General features: G+C 41.3%; 1 protein-coding gene across 1 annotated transcript; it reads right to left on the bottom strand.

Annotated features, from left to right (window-relative positions):
* Nucleotides 1-1,573: 1,573 nt before the first annotated feature.
* Thbs1 (thrombospondin 1) lies at nucleotides 1,574-18,478 on the bottom strand. Its single transcript, XM_076850538.2, has 22 exons — nucleotides 18,345-18,478; nucleotides 17,650-17,751; nucleotides 16,826-17,385; nucleotides 15,900-15,975; nucleotides 15,425-15,627; nucleotides 15,205-15,327; nucleotides 14,131-14,224; nucleotides 12,215-12,388; nucleotides 11,294-11,470; nucleotides 10,795-10,968; nucleotides 10,418-10,545; nucleotides 10,152-10,304; nucleotides 9,525-9,743; nucleotides 8,940-9,047; nucleotides 8,094-8,253; nucleotides 7,833-7,951; nucleotides 6,146-6,380; nucleotides 5,731-5,958; nucleotides 5,292-5,563; nucleotides 4,787-4,884; nucleotides 4,544-4,683; nucleotides 1,574-3,674 (listed from the first exon to the last, which is right to left on the bottom strand). Exons 2-22 carry the CDS (start codon nucleotides 17,714-17,716, stop codon nucleotides 3,667-3,669), a joined length of 3,516 nt encoding a protein of 1,171 aa, XP_076706653.1. The 5' UTR covers nucleotides 17,717-17,751; nucleotides 18,345-18,478; the 3' UTR covers nucleotides 1,574-3,666.
* Between the last annotated feature and the right edge of the window lie 804 nt (nucleotides 18,479-19,282).

The following is a 19,282-nucleotide window of genomic DNA, read 5'->3' as shown; positions in this document are numbered from 1 at the left end:
AGTCTCCAGATTTAAAAAAAAAAATTTTAAAACTTCTGATTTAGAAAGAAAAGGTATTTTTTAACTAAGAATAGCATTTTAATTTTAATTTTGAGATACCTTCTAAGCCTATTTTCCCCAGAACAAGATAAAAAGTACAGAAGACAAAGAGCCAATTCATTTTTGGAATAAATTTAGGAACTTAAATTGTTCAATTTTTCTATATGCAACTTTTTAACAAAAACTACTGGCACCACCTTAATTGTAAATTCTCATAGGACTTAAAAGTTTATTGCCCTTCAATCCAACTCTCTTGAAACACGTGACAATAAACTACCTGTGGAGGAAAAAATCCTATCATTTGGTAATAACATAATTTTATTTTTTAACAAGTCCTTTATTCCAAGTATAACTTGCTGGCTTGGAGGTCAATTTTGGAATGAAATGGAATATGCCTGAAGAAAAGCTTGTTCCCAGCCACTTTTCTGTCTCAACCTGGTATTCTCAAGTCAATTTTGCTGTATTACCTACATATTAGAATTCTCTCCCAGGACTTCATTTGTTGAACTTCTCTGAGAACAAATGGTTTTATGTTTCAAATAATTATTTCTTTCAGATCAGTTTTCCTAATTACACAATTATTACCAACACTTCTTAGTTCCTACTTCCTTACCTTGGCTCTATAAAATGATTTGACAATTTATACTTATATATGATCATTCTACCTAGACAGATGTTTTTAGAGCAAGAGAGAAAATGAACGAGGGAGGAAGACTTATTTTGCTAGCCAATTCCGTCTACTGGTTAACAGACCTCAGAGCAAGACCTTTAATCTTACTTACAAAGTTTCCTCTTTGATTCATTTTTATTAAGACTGGAAATTAATTGGTCAGTATTTCACATTCATGATTAACCCATCCAGAACTCAAGGTCTGCTTATTTTAACATGTTGGCCTTCTCTTCACAAAATAATTTGATATTTACACACACATTTATGCATTCCTTCCAAATTTTAAATTTCTCTTTAGACATCTGTTTTTGACCAAAGAAAGATATCATTTTCTAAAAGGTGATATCTATAACGCTTAGCTCAGCTTTTCAAAGACAGTTCCTCCCTCATACACACTTTCATCTGAAGCTACTCCATGACCTGTGATCACATTGCCTACCCAGTGCCGCCATCCATGAGTCAGGAAATGGAGTTGCAAGAGGTACATGTGCTTCACAGCTGTTCCTCTTTTTTATTGTCCTTCTTAGAAATAGATCTGGACTTTGAGAAGGATTCCATACATGACACCTAATGATATTAATGATAATATGAAATTGTATTCCTTTTGGGGTCCAAGACTTAAGGGTTGTCTTTTATGTTTTTATGTGGTAGACTAATTTATCATTTTGTTCTTTTATTCCACAAATATTTATTCTAAACTTAGTCTTGAACAACTCAAGTCTTTTTAAATCATATAGGAACTGTGAATGTTACTATTGTTTACTGTAATTTCATTTTGGGTATGTTATATTGGTTTAAGAATGGCTTTTACCCATCTCTCATAAAGCCAGCAGAGAATAAACATGGATACAGTAAGTATAAATATAAACTTCCATATGATTTATTGTTGTTCCTTTACATAAGAAACAGTAATATACAAGTTACACTGCTTTAGAATGTAAAATGGATAAAAATGTGTACAAAAAAGCACATTCCTAGAAAAAGTTATTGGCAAATAGTAAAAACTGGGGAGTAAAAAGCAAAAATCAAAACAAAACAAAGAAAAGAGCAAAACCAACAATTCTTCAATTCAGTGTGCAAACATATAAAAATAGAAATACTAACTCTATGGGCAGTATTTCCTGATAAATTATTTAAATAGCATATCTACACAATCTGAGATATCTATTCCAATGGCAATGAGAAAATAATTTATAAAAATAAAGCAATGATATACAAGATGATAGAAAAAAAACACAACTTTCAGAAATTGTATTTAACATTTCAATGCTATTTCCTTACTGGGAATATTTTTTTCTGCAAAGAAATTTTATACTATGTACAACATTGACTTTTTTTAGGTACTACAGTAGCTTTAAGTTTGTTAGACACTTAAACTCTTTCTGTTTGATCCCAAAATTCTTTACTCAGTCACACAACAAATGAGGTAATATTTGTATATAAGTTTCACCTTTGTCATTTCTTTCTCTTTTGGAAAAATGAAAAAAAAATAGGCGTATGTTTTTATTCTCCCTGGAAATAGGCACAAAGGATGGGATCTCATGGCTTTTTTTGCAATCCAAAATACTTGCAAACACACAACCAGAAATTCTTGGAAAGACAAAACAAAGAAGAAAGAATTCTAAATCATTCACTCTAAGCACAAAGTGAAAAGGCAGCTCGTTGTGCTCATTTTCCATGTGCCAGTTTTAAAGAGGTTTGCTGATAAATCTCAGCTACCTGCTCTCAAACATTTTCCATATGAAATCTTATTCCAGGTAGAACAGAGTTAATAAATAATCTGTATTTACAATCTTACAGTCATGAAGACTTCTAACAAAGATGATATGGATAGTCCTTACACTACTTTCTGTTCCATGAATAATCTTTCAGACAAATCCTCCAGAATAGGTATAAAATAAATATTTTACACTGTAAAGCATTTGTTAAACAACAACAACAACAACAACAACAACAAGCCCAAGAAACTATAGTCCAAAAGAGAATTGAAAAACTCCATGGTAATTCAGGAAGATAGAAAAGGAATGTTTTAGTTAGGTTGATAATAATTTTGTGCCTTTCTAACCATAAAAATATAAGCACAGCTGCCCCTCCTTTGGGAGGCAGCTAGAGCTCACTGAGATGGTAGGTTTTCCTATTTTCTGCTACATCTGCACAAGATACATCTGAAATAAAACCAACAATTTCAATGTGACCAGGCAATGGCAGCCAGTACTGCCTTGCACTTCTGACACCCTGTTCTGGCCACTACAGGTGATATGTTAACGGCGGGACCAGGGAGGAAGTCCAGAGCCAGTCTTTCCCTCCCTGCCCTCCTTCTATTTGAGTGCCTATTTACGTGGGTTAATCAGCTAACACTGGTCAGCATCATGAAATCCAGCAATAGTCTTTCAATCCCCTGAAAGTGATTTAGTACCGAACATGTAACAGTTCCTCCATATTTTCTTCATACCTTTGTCTGTTGGGTATGCACCCTCTCCTAAGTGCTTTGGCCCTGCTCCCCCTGTTCCTAAGGGAGTATGTTGGGGTGGTTTTGTTTGCTAATTCTAATGAGTCCTCCCTTCTCTGAAAATGCTGCCTGAAAATGCTTCTGAGTCCATTACTCAGAGATGGCCTTGCAAAGCACCGGCTCTGGGACAAAGCAGAGTGGAGCAGGCACCATGCCAAATGAAGCAAGTAGATGCTTTTGCTTTTTTGAAAGCAAACCAGAGTTAATTGTTTATATTCTTGGAAGATGTCTCTCATTCATTGGAGGCCGAATGCTGAGTCTGTGTTTGAAAACTGCATTTTCTTGAGGCAGGTCACATGTTCTAGGAGTTCACACCAATGCAAGCAGAGGAAAAAAAAAAAAAAGGAAGGCAAGGAGAAGTGATCCTGGGGTTTGCTTAAGCCCTTGGTTCTAGAAGGTGCAATACCAGCATTGGTTGTGATCAGTAGTCTGATCAACAGCTTGATGATTAGGAATCTGTTAAATGCATAAACAAATACATAAATGAAAATTAGTAAGGGCAAAATCATCTTAACAGTTAACAGATTAACAAGACAGAGATAGCTATAATTTTATAGTGACAAAAAGCATTAACATTTCATTTCCTTTGCCGGCATTGATGCCAGGAGACTGACATAGCATGGCCTTCTAGAACTTGTGTTATTCTTTCTAAGGCCTTCAGTGTTAAAAGTTTAGGAGTTTTATTTTTAAAATATACGCTCAAAAATTCTATCACAAGCTAAGTATTTTTTTGAGTACTATCAACCATCTTTCTTTACTCTTTATAACTAATGCCTTTGATCTTGTAGGCTTCAGGCCCTGGCTCAGTATTTATAAGCACTTATTTTGTGGTAGGTTCAACACTGGTCTCAGAGCTTAATCAATCACTGAAAAAATAAGGAAGATACAAAACTAAGGCTAATAGTGCAAATTAATTTAGCATGCTGATATGAAGATGAAACTCCTTTTCCCTCTCTGTATACAGGGACAACTGTGATGGCATGAAGAAACCCATAAGCAGAGTGTGAGATGTGTAACATACAAAAATTTAAAGAAAAATATTAATAAGGTCTCAGGTGTCTAGCTGCTTATCTATAGTTTACCTTTGCACCATGTAGAAAGAGCACAGAGATTGCTAAGCAAATTCATATTGTTAATAAGGACTCAGGATTTCACTAGCCACAGTTCATAAGCATCATTTCATTTTTAACACTGTGTCTTCCAAAGCAAAATATAAATAACCCTGCCCCTAAAATAGTCTTTAAGTCAGCCTCTCCCACGCTCAACATCCTGTTAAATTTGAGTTAGATATGTCAACTGTACATTTGTTGCAATGTCGTTCCTACCTCTACATTCATATTTCAGGTCAGAGAAGAACACCATTTCTTGAGAGAAGACAAACAATCCTAGCCGACCACCAGCATAGGTTTTGTCATAGATGGGTCCTGAGTCAGCCATGATTTTCTTCCCTTCATACATTATCACTCTGCAGGAAAAATAGACCTCATTAGTGACGAGGCTCCTTTTTGTTCTCCTCCTCCTTGACTATCAGTATGACTGGAAGTGAAATTTAATCAGTGCAATCTTACCTAATGAAACCTGTCTTTGGCCTGTGGCTGAGACGCCATCTGTAGGCAGTGAAATCTTTCCAGCCTATGTGACGAGGGTCATGCCACAGGGTGCGCACCTGGAGGAAAAGGAAAAGAAAAGGTTGAAACATAGCTCCATCAGGAGATTTATATTTTGTTCCATAAGAAACAGTGCTTGAAAGGCACCACAGTGACCTAGATTAGAGGGCTGTAGTGTAGGATTTTCCCCAAGGCTTCTCTCCTTGTATGCCATTCAATGAATATAAAGCAGAAAGAAATCAAAGGAGTTTTTGTTTGAAGAGGCTGAAACTGCCTTTGGATTTGAAGAGTAACAGCAAGCTTCTCTCCCATGTACTATTATGATTCTTCAAAGCAGGACTTAATGCTTTAGTAGGTGATGCTGGGAACTTTACATCTAAGACTCCCCATTGGGAATCTTGGCCAAAGCACAGTGTTCCCAGTACTAGTCAAGAACCCATCCCTTTTGAAGGGTGTCACTTCTTACCTGGCCAGGGGTGTTTCCTGTGTGCCACAGGGCATTTCGTAGGTGCTCGCCAGGCCCTGTGGTAGAGTTCACAACTTTTACTGAAAGGCCTGAGTATCCCTGAGCCCTTGTAGGGTTGGTGTCCCAGTAGGACTGGGTGACTTGCTTCCACATAACAACATAGAAGCGGCTGCTGGACTGGTAGCCAAACACAAATCCAGCGTAGTCATCATCCCTTTCAGTGTTGATGAAGAAGGTGCCACTGAAATCCACGGCATTAAACTTATCAAAACCTGGAAGACAAGGCCAATCCAAGTTAAAAACTGCAGCCTTCATAAGATTCTCATTTATGTTCCCAGATATCCTTAGTGCCCATGGGGACAGGTCCAACCACCAGAGTTTGTATTTGCTTCTTTCCCATGTATGTCTTTGCCTCTTGGTGTAAGAACTCACTACTCACCTACAGCAAGTCCAGGATCACAGTTGACAGTCTGCACGAGCTCTTTACCCTGATGGCGGACAACCCAGTTAGGGTCATTTTGGGATGTCCCTTTGGGATCTAGAGGAATCATCTGGAATCGGCGGAAATCGGTCTCACTGATGTCAACATTCTCAGGACAGATGTCATCAACGTCTGGCACATTGTCATGGTCAAAGTCATCTTTGCAAGCATCACCTCGACCATCACCTAAGGTCAGAAATGCAAAAGGGCTTAGTGAAATTCTGAAATGTTGTAATGGGTGGTAGAATTCAATATCTTGTCAAAGTTGACATTTAGTCACTTTGTCCTCTCAAATGTATTCATCTTTGTTTTTATTTTCTCCATCCAGTCATGATGTCAGTTACCCTCTTAAAAAATAACTATGCTCACTTACCATCAGAGTCCTTCTGGTCAGGATTGGGCACCAGCCTGCAGTTGTCCCTGTCATCAGGAATGCCATCATTGTCATCATCATGGTCACAAGCATCTCCTTTGCCATCCTTATCATGGTCAGCCTGGTTAGCATTGGGCACGTAGGGACAGTTATCTAGATTATTCTGGTGGCCATCTTCATCAATGTCCTGATTGTTGTCACAGGTGTCTCCAATGTGGTCGGAGTCAGAGTCCAGCTAAAAGAAGAGACATAAAAGGAGGGTAAATCAAAGTATTAATCCCCAATGTTAAAGATGACATTAATGCGTCTATAACAGGGAAAATTCTCCCATGTTTGACATGGCCTGTGAGTTTCATGGTTTTTTTTTAACTACTACAGAAAGATATTACTATTAACCATTAAGTTTGAAAAGTGTTTTTCTTTTTTAATCTTTGTTTTTAAATGTAAAATGAGAAATAATATTTAAATTTTTTTAAAATACAAAACTTTCTAACAGTTATTTAATCATTAAGGTTGGAATATAATGTTAACTGCTTACATATTAATGTTAACTGAAATCTTCTGGGTACATTGGTAATTTCCCATTGAAAGTTTCAGTTGTAAAATAGTTGACAGGTCAACCTCTCTCAATCAGAAAGTAACGGAAACACGGCACTACTTCCTCTGCACATTATCTCGGTAATGTGTAGGAGAGATCAATTATTTTTTATTTTTTAGGTATTTGGTTTTATATATCTATAAGAACTGTCATCTATTGGTTAAAGTAAAACTGAGTTTTTTCAAAACAGATTTTTCTCAGAGTACTTAGCATTATTCAATATGCATGAAATGCTTAGGGACTGTTTGTATACAAACTAGAATTTTTCTTGCAAGTACTTATGCTCTTCATTTGTAAGATTTTTATATTATGCTTGAAATTTGTTTTAAAATTTATTATAACTTGATAAAGCTTTAAAAGAGCAATAATTTAAAGGGGGAAGCTGGCTTTCTCATTTCTTTTACTGTATAAAAATATTATTGCTTTTGAAAAGCTGATTTCTAAACATCTAGAACAATGCATTTTGGGAGGGAAAAAAAGTCTTCTCTCAACTTTTATTCCTTGAAAATAATGATGGGCAATTATACACACAAAAAAAATACTTTCAGACAAGAAACCTATTTTGTGTTTAATGTCTATTTGTAATCCTTCCTAGTATGGATGAAAGATGATCTGTTTGTAATTTTAGATACTTTGGGAAAATAAGAGGGGTTTTCTCCAGATTTTGTAAGTATTTTTAGTTTGATGATTTCTTATAGCTAGATTACATCATAAGCCATGGAAATAAATTTATTTTATTTCTGGACATTTTACCCTCTTATATATGATAAATACTATTGTATGATTGTTAGTCAAAGGTCTTTGCTTTGTATAGTTTATCTTAACAATGGTAGATAATGCTGAACAAGTCAAGTGGCCTTTCTTACAGGAGACAAGATTGAAGTTACCAGACCTTCTCATTAAAGATCTGTGGAACTCTGCACAGGGCTCACATTAGGAAATGTTTACATGAATATACTATAGCAGGCTCAAGAATTTTGAGCATTATGACAATGAAAGAGTTTGACCTCTATTAAATTCATTGTTTCAAAAGCCCAGCAGGGGACATTCCAATACCTTACTGAAAGACTCTGAAAGGAGTCCACCTACCTGATCTGGATTGTGTTCCAGGGGGCAGTTGTCACACTGATCTCCAACTCCATCCATATCAGTGTCCTTCTGGTCCACATTGTAGACATATTGGCAGTTGTCTCGTTCATTGAGGATACCTGCAGAGAACAGGGGGCATGTTAAGAACTAGACTCTGCAGCCATGGACATTTCAATACTAACAGTCATGATGTAAGTTTAAGCTGTGTGAGTTTTCTGTCACCTTCAGGCTCACTGATCCAGGGTGCGGGGGGTACCTTACCATCTCCATCAATGTCTGCAGCACAGGCATCTCCTTCACCATTGTTGTCTGTGTCTGCCTGGTCTGGGTTATGGTTGTAGGGGCAGTTGTCACAGCGGTCTCCCACATCATCTCTGTCATAGTCATACTGGGCAGGGTTGTAATGGAATGGACAGTTGTCCTGCGAAGAGGAGAAATGGAGCACTTTATAGTGTTGCCTGGAAAACCAGCCAAAGCCTCCAAACACATGCACAATATGTATCCAACTGTAAAATTCTTCAAAAATTATCTTCTACTTAGGGGATATACTGAGTACTCAGTATAAGTAAAATGGTCACTACAAAAATTAAAAGACAGGACATAATGAATGAAAATGGTGAAGAATGGATTGCTATTGTTTATACATAAGTGAGATGTAAGATATAACCTCAATATCTTAGTTCTCTGTCTACCCAAAGTAGATTTTACTGTAATTTAGTGACATTTGAAATGATTCTTGGGAACAAAGTGTCATTTGTGTATGCTGCAGTCTCTCTCAAATGAGGGAGAAAAAGTTGTGATAAAAAAATAGAACCCTTGGGGCTGGGATTGTAGCTCAGTAGTAGAGCGCTTGCCTAGCATGGGCGGGACCCGGGTTCAATTCTCAGCACCACGTAAAAATAAAAGGCATTGTGTTGTGTCCATCTACATCTAAAAAATAAATATTAAAAAAAAACCCAAAAAACAGAACCCTCATTTAAAATTTCTCTTGGCAACATCTATGTCCTCAAATCATTGAGACATGATGGATAATTCCTAATTAAGTATCAATTTCTTAATTCTAAAGTGTTCCAGGCTGTTGTTGAACAGAAACTATTTTGTCTTTACCCTGTCATCTGGAATTTTGTCATTGTCATCATCATCATCACAGGCATCACCAACTCCATCCTTGTCATAGTCTTCCTGCCCTGAGTTGGGAAGGTTGGGGCAGTTGTCCTAGGAAAGAGAAGACACACATTACAGCTGTAGTTTGCATTCAATGCTCATCACATGCTCGAGGAACTGTACCAAGATATTCCAAACAGGAAAAGAATGGAATACTGCCCTATAACAGCATACACACTTTTATGGGAAGGCTAAAATGAAATGTTTTCTTGGGGGATGGATATATACAGTTGGTATTAGTACTCTAGGCTTTATAGATACTGTGAATACAAATCATACTCTGCTGGTATTTATTACAGCAGTGAACATATTTTTTGGACAAAAGAATTGACTATGGGGCACAATTGCCAAAAAAAGTCTGTTCATTCATATTCTTGGCACCAAATACTAATGATTTTTAATGCCCTTCTGTCTTTGGGAGATTTAATCTTTCCGTTTCATTTTCAAAGTTCCAGTATTTAAAATTGCTTAGCATGTTCCTCTGAACAGGGTCTTCTTTTGGGTGGTCCATGAGGAAAGCTGGCTCACCTTTTTGCAGTGGTACGTTGCATTGGCCACACACACCAAGTCCTCATTTGGCCAGCCATCCAGGTCTGTGTCCTCCCCGCAGATGATGCCATTGCCAGCATATCCTGGTTTGCACTCACAGCGGTACATGGGGTCACTGTAGTGGCCCAGGTAGTTGCACTTGGCATTCTTGTTGCAGTCATGTGTCCCATCTGTGCAGGGGTTTCGGGGCTTGCATACCTGAGGGTATACCATCCTGTTGTTAACATGGAGCTTTCAAGAATTCCCAGCTATAATGGAAATAACAGCCTAGATCCCAATCATCTCCAAGTAGACAGAGACCCCACTGGAAGAATGTCAGATACTTCTGTCCCTTCTCATTCTCTCTCAGGGTTTCCAGGCTTTAGGCAAATGTTACTTTATATTTGGTTTACTTGAAATTGCTCAGCACGACCATTTGCTCACAACTTCTTTCAGAACAGCATTTTCAACTATAGTGGCTATTAAGTTTTGCTTCTAAAACTAGAATATGTACTTACTGCCCTCCCATTTTTATTCAGGGTATGAAATTTCACTCCCCCCTTTGCTAGTTGTTTTAGTCAAAGATGGCTCTCTTTTACACTGGTCTGCTATTCCAGTCTACTGTACCTGTTTGTTGGCCATGGCATGCTCGACACCTCGCCCGAAGGGCTGTGAGCCAGTGAAGCGTGGAGGGCAGGGCAAGCAGTTATAGCCAGGGTCTGTGTTCTTACATCTGTGCTCCCCGTTGTGGCTGAAACAGGCATCAGGCACTTCTTTGCACTGTGGAGGAAGTACAGGTTTGCTTAACATTTAGAAAATGCTGCCTTAAGAAAGTGCTGGGACAAGTTAGCTACTTTCCTATATCTAGTGACTCAGAGCCATCAGTTCCTCACCTCATTAACATCTTTGCACTGGATGCCATTTCCACTGTAACCAGGAGGACAAGCACCACATTTCCAGCTGCCATCAGGATAGCTAGTACACTTGGCACCAGCAAAGCAGGGATTGGATAGGCACCCATCTGATACAAGGGACAGAGACAGAGAATTGGTTGGTTTAAGCTGCTGTTATTGTCATGGCAGCCACTTAAAAAGCAATACAAAAGAAGACACTGTCCCTCTGCTACTGATAACTTGAAGATTATATTGTGCTCCTGCATTTTAGAGTTACCAAACCACTCAGGACCAATCAAAGCTGGAACCCATTTGAATGCTGACTGAAGCATTTAGTAAAATTAAAAGGTCCTAGGGTGATTTTGTCCCGGGCTCACCAATTGGACAGTCCTGCTTGTTGCAGACTTGGTTTTCTGTCACATCACCAATGCAGTCTTTGCCTCCAAACTGGGGCATGGGGTTGTTGCAGAGCCGGCTACGTTTTTGTACCCCTCCTCCACAGGTGACAGAACAAATGTCCCACGGTGACCAGGGACCCCAGCCTCCATTGACTGTAAAAAAAAAATGAATCATACAAAAATAAAGGTCAGTTTTCAAATGCTCTACCTGCCATAGCAGACTCCCCTAAGCTTATTTGAGAAACTTCTGCCAACCTGACACATGGAAAGAATGTTTGGGAAGAGGGTGAGTTTGAAATGGTGTTCTTTCTGTTTTTCATTAAAAGAAGCTGAGCATGCAGGACTTTGCTTCTGTTTGTTTCTCTAGTAAGTAACCTTCCCCCTTACATGACCCATTGGACTGGAGGCTGCAGACACCAGGCAACCAGCTGGGCAGAGCTGTTGCTCATGCGCAGCCCCTGGTCAGGCCCTCACTTACTGGGGCAGGCGTCTTTCCTGCAAGCTTTGGTCTCCCGGGCTTCGCCTTCACATGGTTTCCCATTCATCTGGGGGCTGGGAGAGTTGCAGAGCCGAATCCTTGTGATCACACCATCACCACATGTCACAGAACAAGATGACCACGGGGACCAGTGGCTCCAGCCACCATCCTGTTTAACTAAAGTACAAAGCTGATGTCACAAATGGTGCTGGTTTGGAGCTAGATAAATAGAAGCCTAGAGCATCCAGAAATATTTCCAGCATATGGTCAATAGCAACTAAAACTAGTGTATGGTACAAATTGGCTCTTGGCCACATATCCAATGTCAACATGGAGCTATATCTACCAGGGACAGATAACATGTAGCTGTCTCTGTGGGTTGTCAATAACCTAACATTTACAGGGTACTTACCATGAGCCAAGCTCTATGCTTTTTTCTTTATATACATTATCCAAATAAAATGCTTAAAATAACCTTAGCAGGAACTATTACTACCCCTAAGTTGCCCTGCAACTAAAACTAGTGTATGGTACAAATTGGCTCTTGGCCACATATCCAATGTCAACATGGAGCTATATCTACCAGGGACAGATAACATGTAGCTGTCTCTGTGGGTTGTCAATAACCTAACATTTACAGGGTACTTACCATGAGCCAAGCTCTATGCTTTTTTCTTTATATACATTATCCAAATAAAATGCTTAAAATAACCTTAGCAGGAACTATTACTACCCCTAAGTTGCAGACGAGGCAAGGGCTGTAGGGAGGATAGGTTGTGTTCAAGGTGCAGAGATAAGTGGTAGAACTAGGATTCAGATCCTGAGATTTCTAAAACCTGTGCTCTAAGGCTCCATAGTGCAGAGTGACTCTTGGTGATGACAAATCAGACTTCCCTATCCCTAAGTGGCCAAGATGCTTACATCTCTTGTCACACTCCTGAATGTGGCAGGTGCGTGTCTGGACTGAGGAGCCCTCACATCGGTTGTTGAGGCTGTCACAGGAGCGACCGCGTTGCTGAATTCCATTGCCACACGTTGCAGAGCAGGAAGTCCACTCTGACCATGGAGACCAGCCATCATCTGCAGAGTCGCTGGCTGCAGGGGAACAGAGATTGTTTAGTACCAGATGATTAGGATGAGCTGTTCTTTAGACAGCTGTTTAGGGCTATTCATTTGCCAGAGGGTATAGAACAATATACATTTTTTTTATCCACTTGGCTTTATTGAGATATGATTAGTAAATAAAAACTTTTATATTTGAAGTATACATGTGATATTTTGATATATGTATACATTGTAAAGTGATTACTACTGTCAAACTCATTATTACATTCTCACTTCACAGAGCCACCTTTTGTGTGGTGATTTAAGGTTTTCTCTTAAAAAATTTCAAATGTACAATTCAGTTATCTTAACTATAGACATCATACTGTATGTACATGAGCTCTCCAGAACTTAATATCAAGTGGTATAAAGCTTCAGTTATGTAGGATGGAAAGCAATATATTTCTTAGGCAACCAGATGAGGCCCTATGGATGAGGATCTTTGGGCTAATCAGATGCTTTGCCCCAGTCAGTACAGCTGAGACTTCTCAGTGTTATGTTCTATTCACTACTTCTTCTTTTCTCCTTTTGGAGCATTTCAGATGAGTTTTCCTTCACTGACTTAAGATATCCCATAGGCATTTCCATTCTCAGCTTTCTGGAGTTTGGTGCAGGTGATAGGAGTCATTTTTGACTGTCAGAGAAGCCCCAGACCATGCGACAGACAAGCATGAAGGCAGTTGGGTTGCTGTTGGCTCTGGCTCTAATTTGGCCATGAGGTCAGTCAATTTGTTGATATTCTCACCCTAAGCATGTGGAGCCTTCTTTGTACATATTTTCACAAGAGGAGAATGTGTTTGTTTATCTTCTGCCCAAGCACCAATGACTACAATCACATCTATCTATCTCAGAAGACAGAGAACTTGTTTTCTTTTGCCATCAGTTGGAAATTTTCCTTGCAATCCCTCATTAAAGTTCAGAATACTGCTAGTCTCCATCCAGCTTTGTTCCCTGTAACCCACACCTTGAGTGCATGCTGAACAAAAAGAGATATACCCATGGCCACTACTGGGACTCCTGGATGAGAATGGTTGTTCTGAGTTGTGGTCCATATATGTAAAGGTGTGTAGAGGTAAGGGTAGGTGTATGTGTGTGTGTGTGAAGGGCAAGTGCTACTTTCCTGTCTTCTTCCTTATCTTTGTTGTGATGAATCACTTTTATGACTTGTACCTATTACATTAAATATCATCTCAGCAAAGTGATTAATTTATATTGGCAATAAAAACCAGAAATAAGGTGCCATGAAACAACACAGTGCCTAACTTCTTTTAGGGCCCTGAAACTCAAACTGATGTTATTCTCTATCACTGCAGATAACACAGGCAGAATTTTTAGACCCACTTTAGTCCAGTGTTCACACCACAAACCTGTTGATTTCTTTAGTTAACAACTTTTTCATTACCTCTAAGGTTAAATTCTAAAAGAAGTCAACTTAGACCTATTGCTGCTACATATCCATCTCCTTTCCTCAAAGCATAAACTTAAAATCAGTAAGCTAAACCAGGATCATTACTGCCTATTCCATAATCCAGATGAGTATTTAAAATTTTGTCATAATGAAGTTTTGGGTTCTATGCAGCAGCCAAGCTGTAGGTTAATCAGTTGGCAGCAAGAAACAGAATGAAAATATATGATGGAGATGGGATTGGGATCCAATGTTGTGCCCAGCTATCTAGGGTGTATTAAAATTGATCTAGTCACTAAAGAATGGTTATGCCATTTTAGGAACTTACGCCAACACCGTGGGCAGCATTCTCCATCAGGAACAGTGGCATTTGAGCAGGGCATAATGGGACAGGACACCTTTTTGCAGATGGTGACTGAGTTCTGCAGGGTAAGAGAACAAGGGGAAAACAGGCTACTGAGCATATTGGAGTCAGAAGTTTACAAAATGCAGCATTTCCATTACAAGCCACAACATGCCAAGGCTGTAAATGCTCTAGTGAAATGGTTTTAATAGAAGATCTGTCTGTTGTATTTGCAGCCACCAGTATTATATATTCTAGTGCTAGTTGCTTGTCTCTCCATTCTTCAGAGATTTTTTTAATTGCTACTCAGGCATGAAAATTATAGTACAAATAATTTATATAAGGGGAAATTGACAAATGTTATGGGTCAAAATCTATATCTAAAGTCGAATTCCCAGATGACTTTTTAAATTTAATCCAGCCTTAGGGGGAAAAGAAGAACTATGAGCATTTCCCCCTCATCCATAGATCTTGCTTTATATTATATTGGAGAAGAATGGGCATGTAAAGAAGTTGGCTCCCAACCTCAGTAATCTGTGATTTGTATTAGCTTTACTTTGCTCGATAACCTAGATAAACCCCAAACTCACTGCCACTGGTTTGGGGACACATGCCAGCAGGCAGTGCCATGTGAGCCAAGTAGATAGTGACATCCTACCAATGTGGGGCTATGTGATTTGGACAACAGTCAGTATTGTGTAAAAGAACCTCTGTGCCAGAGCTGAATACAAATCAGGGTTGGGTAGGGGGAGGAATGTTTTAAGGAGGTTAAATTTACCTGACATTCAACACTTATTCTTTGAAGTAAATCAGCTAAATTATTCAGATGTCTAAGTAGATTTGTTCTCCTAGATATTTAGCTGGAGTAGAATTAAGACTTGATAAGACTTCTGAGAGTTTAAAGAAGAATTCATAGATGTCATAATTGCATCTCAAAGAAAAGACCATTTTGGTAATCAGGTCATGGTACTTAAAAAGAACTTGTGTAGCCACTAGGTATTTCCTGAGAGTGTGTTTTTAAATGATCAATTCTTATTTTAGTTTGTGACCATCCCTTACCTGACAGTGACACTCAGTGCAGCTATCCACAGTCCATTCCTCATTATTCCTATACTGAATCCCGTTGTGATAGCAGAGTGGAGGCTTCCTCAGTTCATTGGCCAGCACTTTGTTCTCTTCCGTCTAAGGAGGGAAGAACTATTGTTAGTGCTCAGCCTCATTTGGGGCCATCTCTGATGGACCTTCAAGGGCGAGTGGGCTGGGAGCAGAGGCCACTGACCACTTTGTGGATGCTGTCCTGCAATGTGGTCACGATAGTGCGCAGGCCCCTGAGTTCCAGAACCATGCTGGACAGCTCATCACAGGAGATGCCACAAATAGCTTGCAGGTCCTTTGTCTTGTGGCCAATGTAGTTGGTACGGATAGCAGGGCTGGAACCATTCACCACATTGTTGTCAAGAGTGAGGAGGACATTTGTAGCTGCTAAGAAACAAAATGAAAAAATAATAGAAGGGCTTCAAACAGATGATCTCATCAGCCAGCCTCTTGAGTTCATAGCTGTAAGACTTTTCATGTGAGACTAGGGATGCAGGAAGAGGGGATGTGTGGAATACCCATCAAGATCACTTTTATAAACCTCTTAACTATGTTACCTAGGGTAAGTTACACAAATACTTTTGCTTGGATTTCTCTGTCTATCTGTGGTGGAATTCCCCTTATTTCCTCATATCCCCTAAAAATAGAGGGGTACTCACCACTGGAGCACCCTTTGTTCCTGAGGATGTCTTCTGGTGTGGTTCCAAAGACAAACCTCACATTCTGCAGCACCCCCTGTGGGCAGAGGATATACATTACTTTTGGATGTTACACGTGGGGTTGGGCTGGGGGTAGGGGGACTGTCTCTTTATGTTAGAAAAAGCACACAACAGCTTTTTCTTAAAAAGAGAAAGTTTAAAAGAGTTCAATTTCAAAATCATTATGTCAAAATAGCACACCAACATAAATTGCCAAACAACTTTAAAATCTTAATTGTGTCTTCTGCCAAGTCTTCAGCATTTTATAAAGAATTAAGTTATCAGCTAACTCGGGCACACAGGAAATGAAATCTGATACTAAACCCAGAGGATTTAGTATCAATAATGACACTCTGGTGTCAGAGTTAAATGTGGGAGTTCAAAGCCACAGTTGCAAAGATCTAGAAGATAAGGGAAGGAAGAAGCTATAGCAGCAAATAGCGACTATTTGAATTTTTGATTCCAGACTGGCAGCAGATAGCAAGGTGGTACTGATTTTGCTCATACAAAGTATCCATTTCACACCTATTAAAATTGGTGGAATGCATTTGAATAAATTATTTTCTTTGGAGCATAAGCAGTGTCTAATGCTTGAAGAGGGATGTTAACAGAAAAGGCTCTTTCCCAGGCCACCAGCATTGGCATCTGCATCACCTGCTACTAGTTAGAAATGCAAATTCTCAGGCCCCTATCCAGATCTATGGAATCTGAAACCCTGGGGGTGGGAGGATCAGTATGTAATTTAACTGCACTGCAGGGGACTCTGGCACTCCTTAAGTTTGAAAGCTGTTGTTTTAATCTAAGGGTAGTATTTCCTGTAGCTCTTGAGACAGGTCAGCAGACTAACAAATGACCCCATTGACCAGGGCTCCAAGAATAGGACTCACCTGAAAATTGTCATTGACGTCTCCCTTTGCAATGCGGAGCCTGGCGATATTGGCCAGGTCCCTGGTAAATATGTTTTGGATGGGGACATCCAGTTCAGCATTCTCCATCTTCTCACAGTCGATGTACAGCTGGGCCCTGTCTTCCTGCACAAACAGGGTGATGGTTTTCCACTGGCCAGTGGCCAGAAGAGCTTCTTCCACAGACACTATCTGCTGATTCCCCTGAACACTCAGGCTCAGGTCCAGGGTGCCTGCTTTGCCATTGGAGACCACACTGAAGATCTGGCCAGAGTGGTCTTTACGTTCCACAGCCAGCAGTGTGCCCCGGGTCTTCTTCATCTGCCTCAGGGAAGCCAGGAGGAGGAAACCTTTGTCTGCCCGCACAGCATCCACTAGGTCTTGGAACTTGTCATCAGGCACAGGGGGGATCAGGTTGGCATTCTCAATGCGGAAAGCTGGGCTGGATGGGTCAGGCCCCTTCACCAGCCGGCGCCCAGAACCCCTGCGGGCAGCTCCAGTGAGTTCAAAGATGTCAAAAACGCTGTTGTCTCCCCCAGACTCTGTTAGACAAAAGAGGACACAATAAACTTTTTAGGCTGGGGCCAGGGGGTAGAGGGCTTGTCTGAGCGGGTAGGACCAGAGGGACAGAGTGAAAACTCCTGGCAACCACTGAAAGAACTGAATAAACACCATGATCAGAGGGAAGCTGCATCCTGATATTCAGCAGTGAAACAGCAGGGCAGGAAGCATGGAAGAAGATGCACCTGAACTAGCCTGCACCTCTTCCTCTTCCCCCTCCCACTAAAGGGATCACAAGGACTCACCTGGAATTCGGTTGGTGTCACACACATGCAACAGGAACAGAACAATGAATCCCCAGGCCAGCCCCATGGTGGAGCTATTTGTGCCCAGCAGGGAACCTGTAGCTGAAAACACAAGAGCCCAGGGTCAGAGACCAGCTAAGTAGGGATGGTGGGCAAAAATGGTGGGGGTAGGGGATGGGCATGGGGCCAGAGCCTGGACATCCCTCTGTGGCCCCACATTTGTTGGAATGAAGGACAACAGGATTTACTTTCCAGAGAGCAGCACACACATAAAATGAGAGAGCCCTGGAGCAGGGGATTGTAGTGTTCAAGTATGAGAGGCACAAAGAGCAACAGTCTGGGGCTTCTCCTTGGAAAGTCGAGGGTGAACAGCAAGACAAGGAGATGTAGTTTGGGGTACAGGGAGGACACCAGGAAGTAAGAACCTAGAGGACTGATGTACAGGTTCAGGGAGGATTAAGAGAATGAAAAAAATTCTCGGGGTGTCTTAACAAGTTGTGAACGCCAAGGCTGGAGAGGATGGCTCTGGAGCCGTCCCCTGAAAAGATTACCCCCAGTAGCTGGCGGGACAGGACAGGACAAGCAAAGGGGGAGAGTAGGATATCCCTGACTCGTCCTGACCGGCTGAAGCCGGGGGGCTTGAGGTGGATGGCCAGGGCAGCACTGTTGCTCTGCAGGCGGCCGATGTGGCTTACCTGTGTGGGCGCAGTGGTTGGAGTGCGGCAAGGGCAACGAGTCTGAAGAGGCGCCGGGGCAGTCGGTGCGCCTGGGGAGAATCCGGAGGAGGCAGGAGAGCTCCGGGAGAGCTCGCAGAAGCCCGAACTCGCCGGCTGGCTCGGGGGCAGTGGCTGCAGAGGCGGAGGAGCCGCGCGCTTTTAAAGGGGCGCTCACATTCCTGGGGATTCCTCTGGCCAATGGGCGGCTGCCGGGCAGGAAGCGGGAGGGGGGCCAGTCTGGGTTCCTCTCTCCGCCCCCCCGCTGCCTGGCGCGCAACTTTCCAGCTAGAAAGTGAAGGGGGAGGCAGAGGTCGGGGCACAGGAGCACTGGAACTTCTCAGAAAAATAGGTGCCCGCCCACACAGCCTTGGCGCACACAGACTCAGCACTTAGGCTCTTGCGCCACGCGGGCCTGAGGCTTTCAGCGTGAGCATCCTGAGCAGCGACCCGCCTTTGGCGACCTCCAGAGACCCTAGGAGGCGGGGGGCGGGGTGCTTTTAGACAAACTCATCTCCTTGAGTGCCTGGGCAGTGGCTGAGAGACACCACTATGAGATGGAGACCTTTTTGTTAAAAAAAAAAAAAAAAAAAAGAAGAAGAAGAAAAAAAAATAAATAAAAAGAAAGAAAAGAGAAAGAAAGGCTTAATGGGGTAAAAGGGACCTCGAAAGGACCAGTCAAAGAATTTGCCTATTGGGGAGTTCTTGACCTTCATCCATCCATCCCTGTGGTTTGGGGAACCACATGTCTCCCGTACTCCGCGCTACTGCCCTGGCCCGCACGCGTGCCCTCGGCCCGACCCTCGAAGGGAAGCAGTAGGGTGTCGTGTCGGGCGGGCTGGGCAGTTGTGCAGGCTGGTCTTCCCTCCCACTGTCCACCGGGCACACTTTCCAAGCTTTTCCCAGTTGCTGCGGCGCTT

The sequence above is a fragment of the Callospermophilus lateralis genome, chromosome 3, assembly GCF_048772815.1.
Source record: "Callospermophilus lateralis isolate mCalLat2 chromosome 3, mCalLat2.hap1, whole genome shotgun sequence".
Taxonomy (NCBI): Eukaryota; Metazoa; Chordata; class Mammalia; order Rodentia; family Sciuridae; genus Callospermophilus; species Callospermophilus lateralis.
This window is presented reverse-complemented; position numbering and strand designations above follow the sequence as displayed.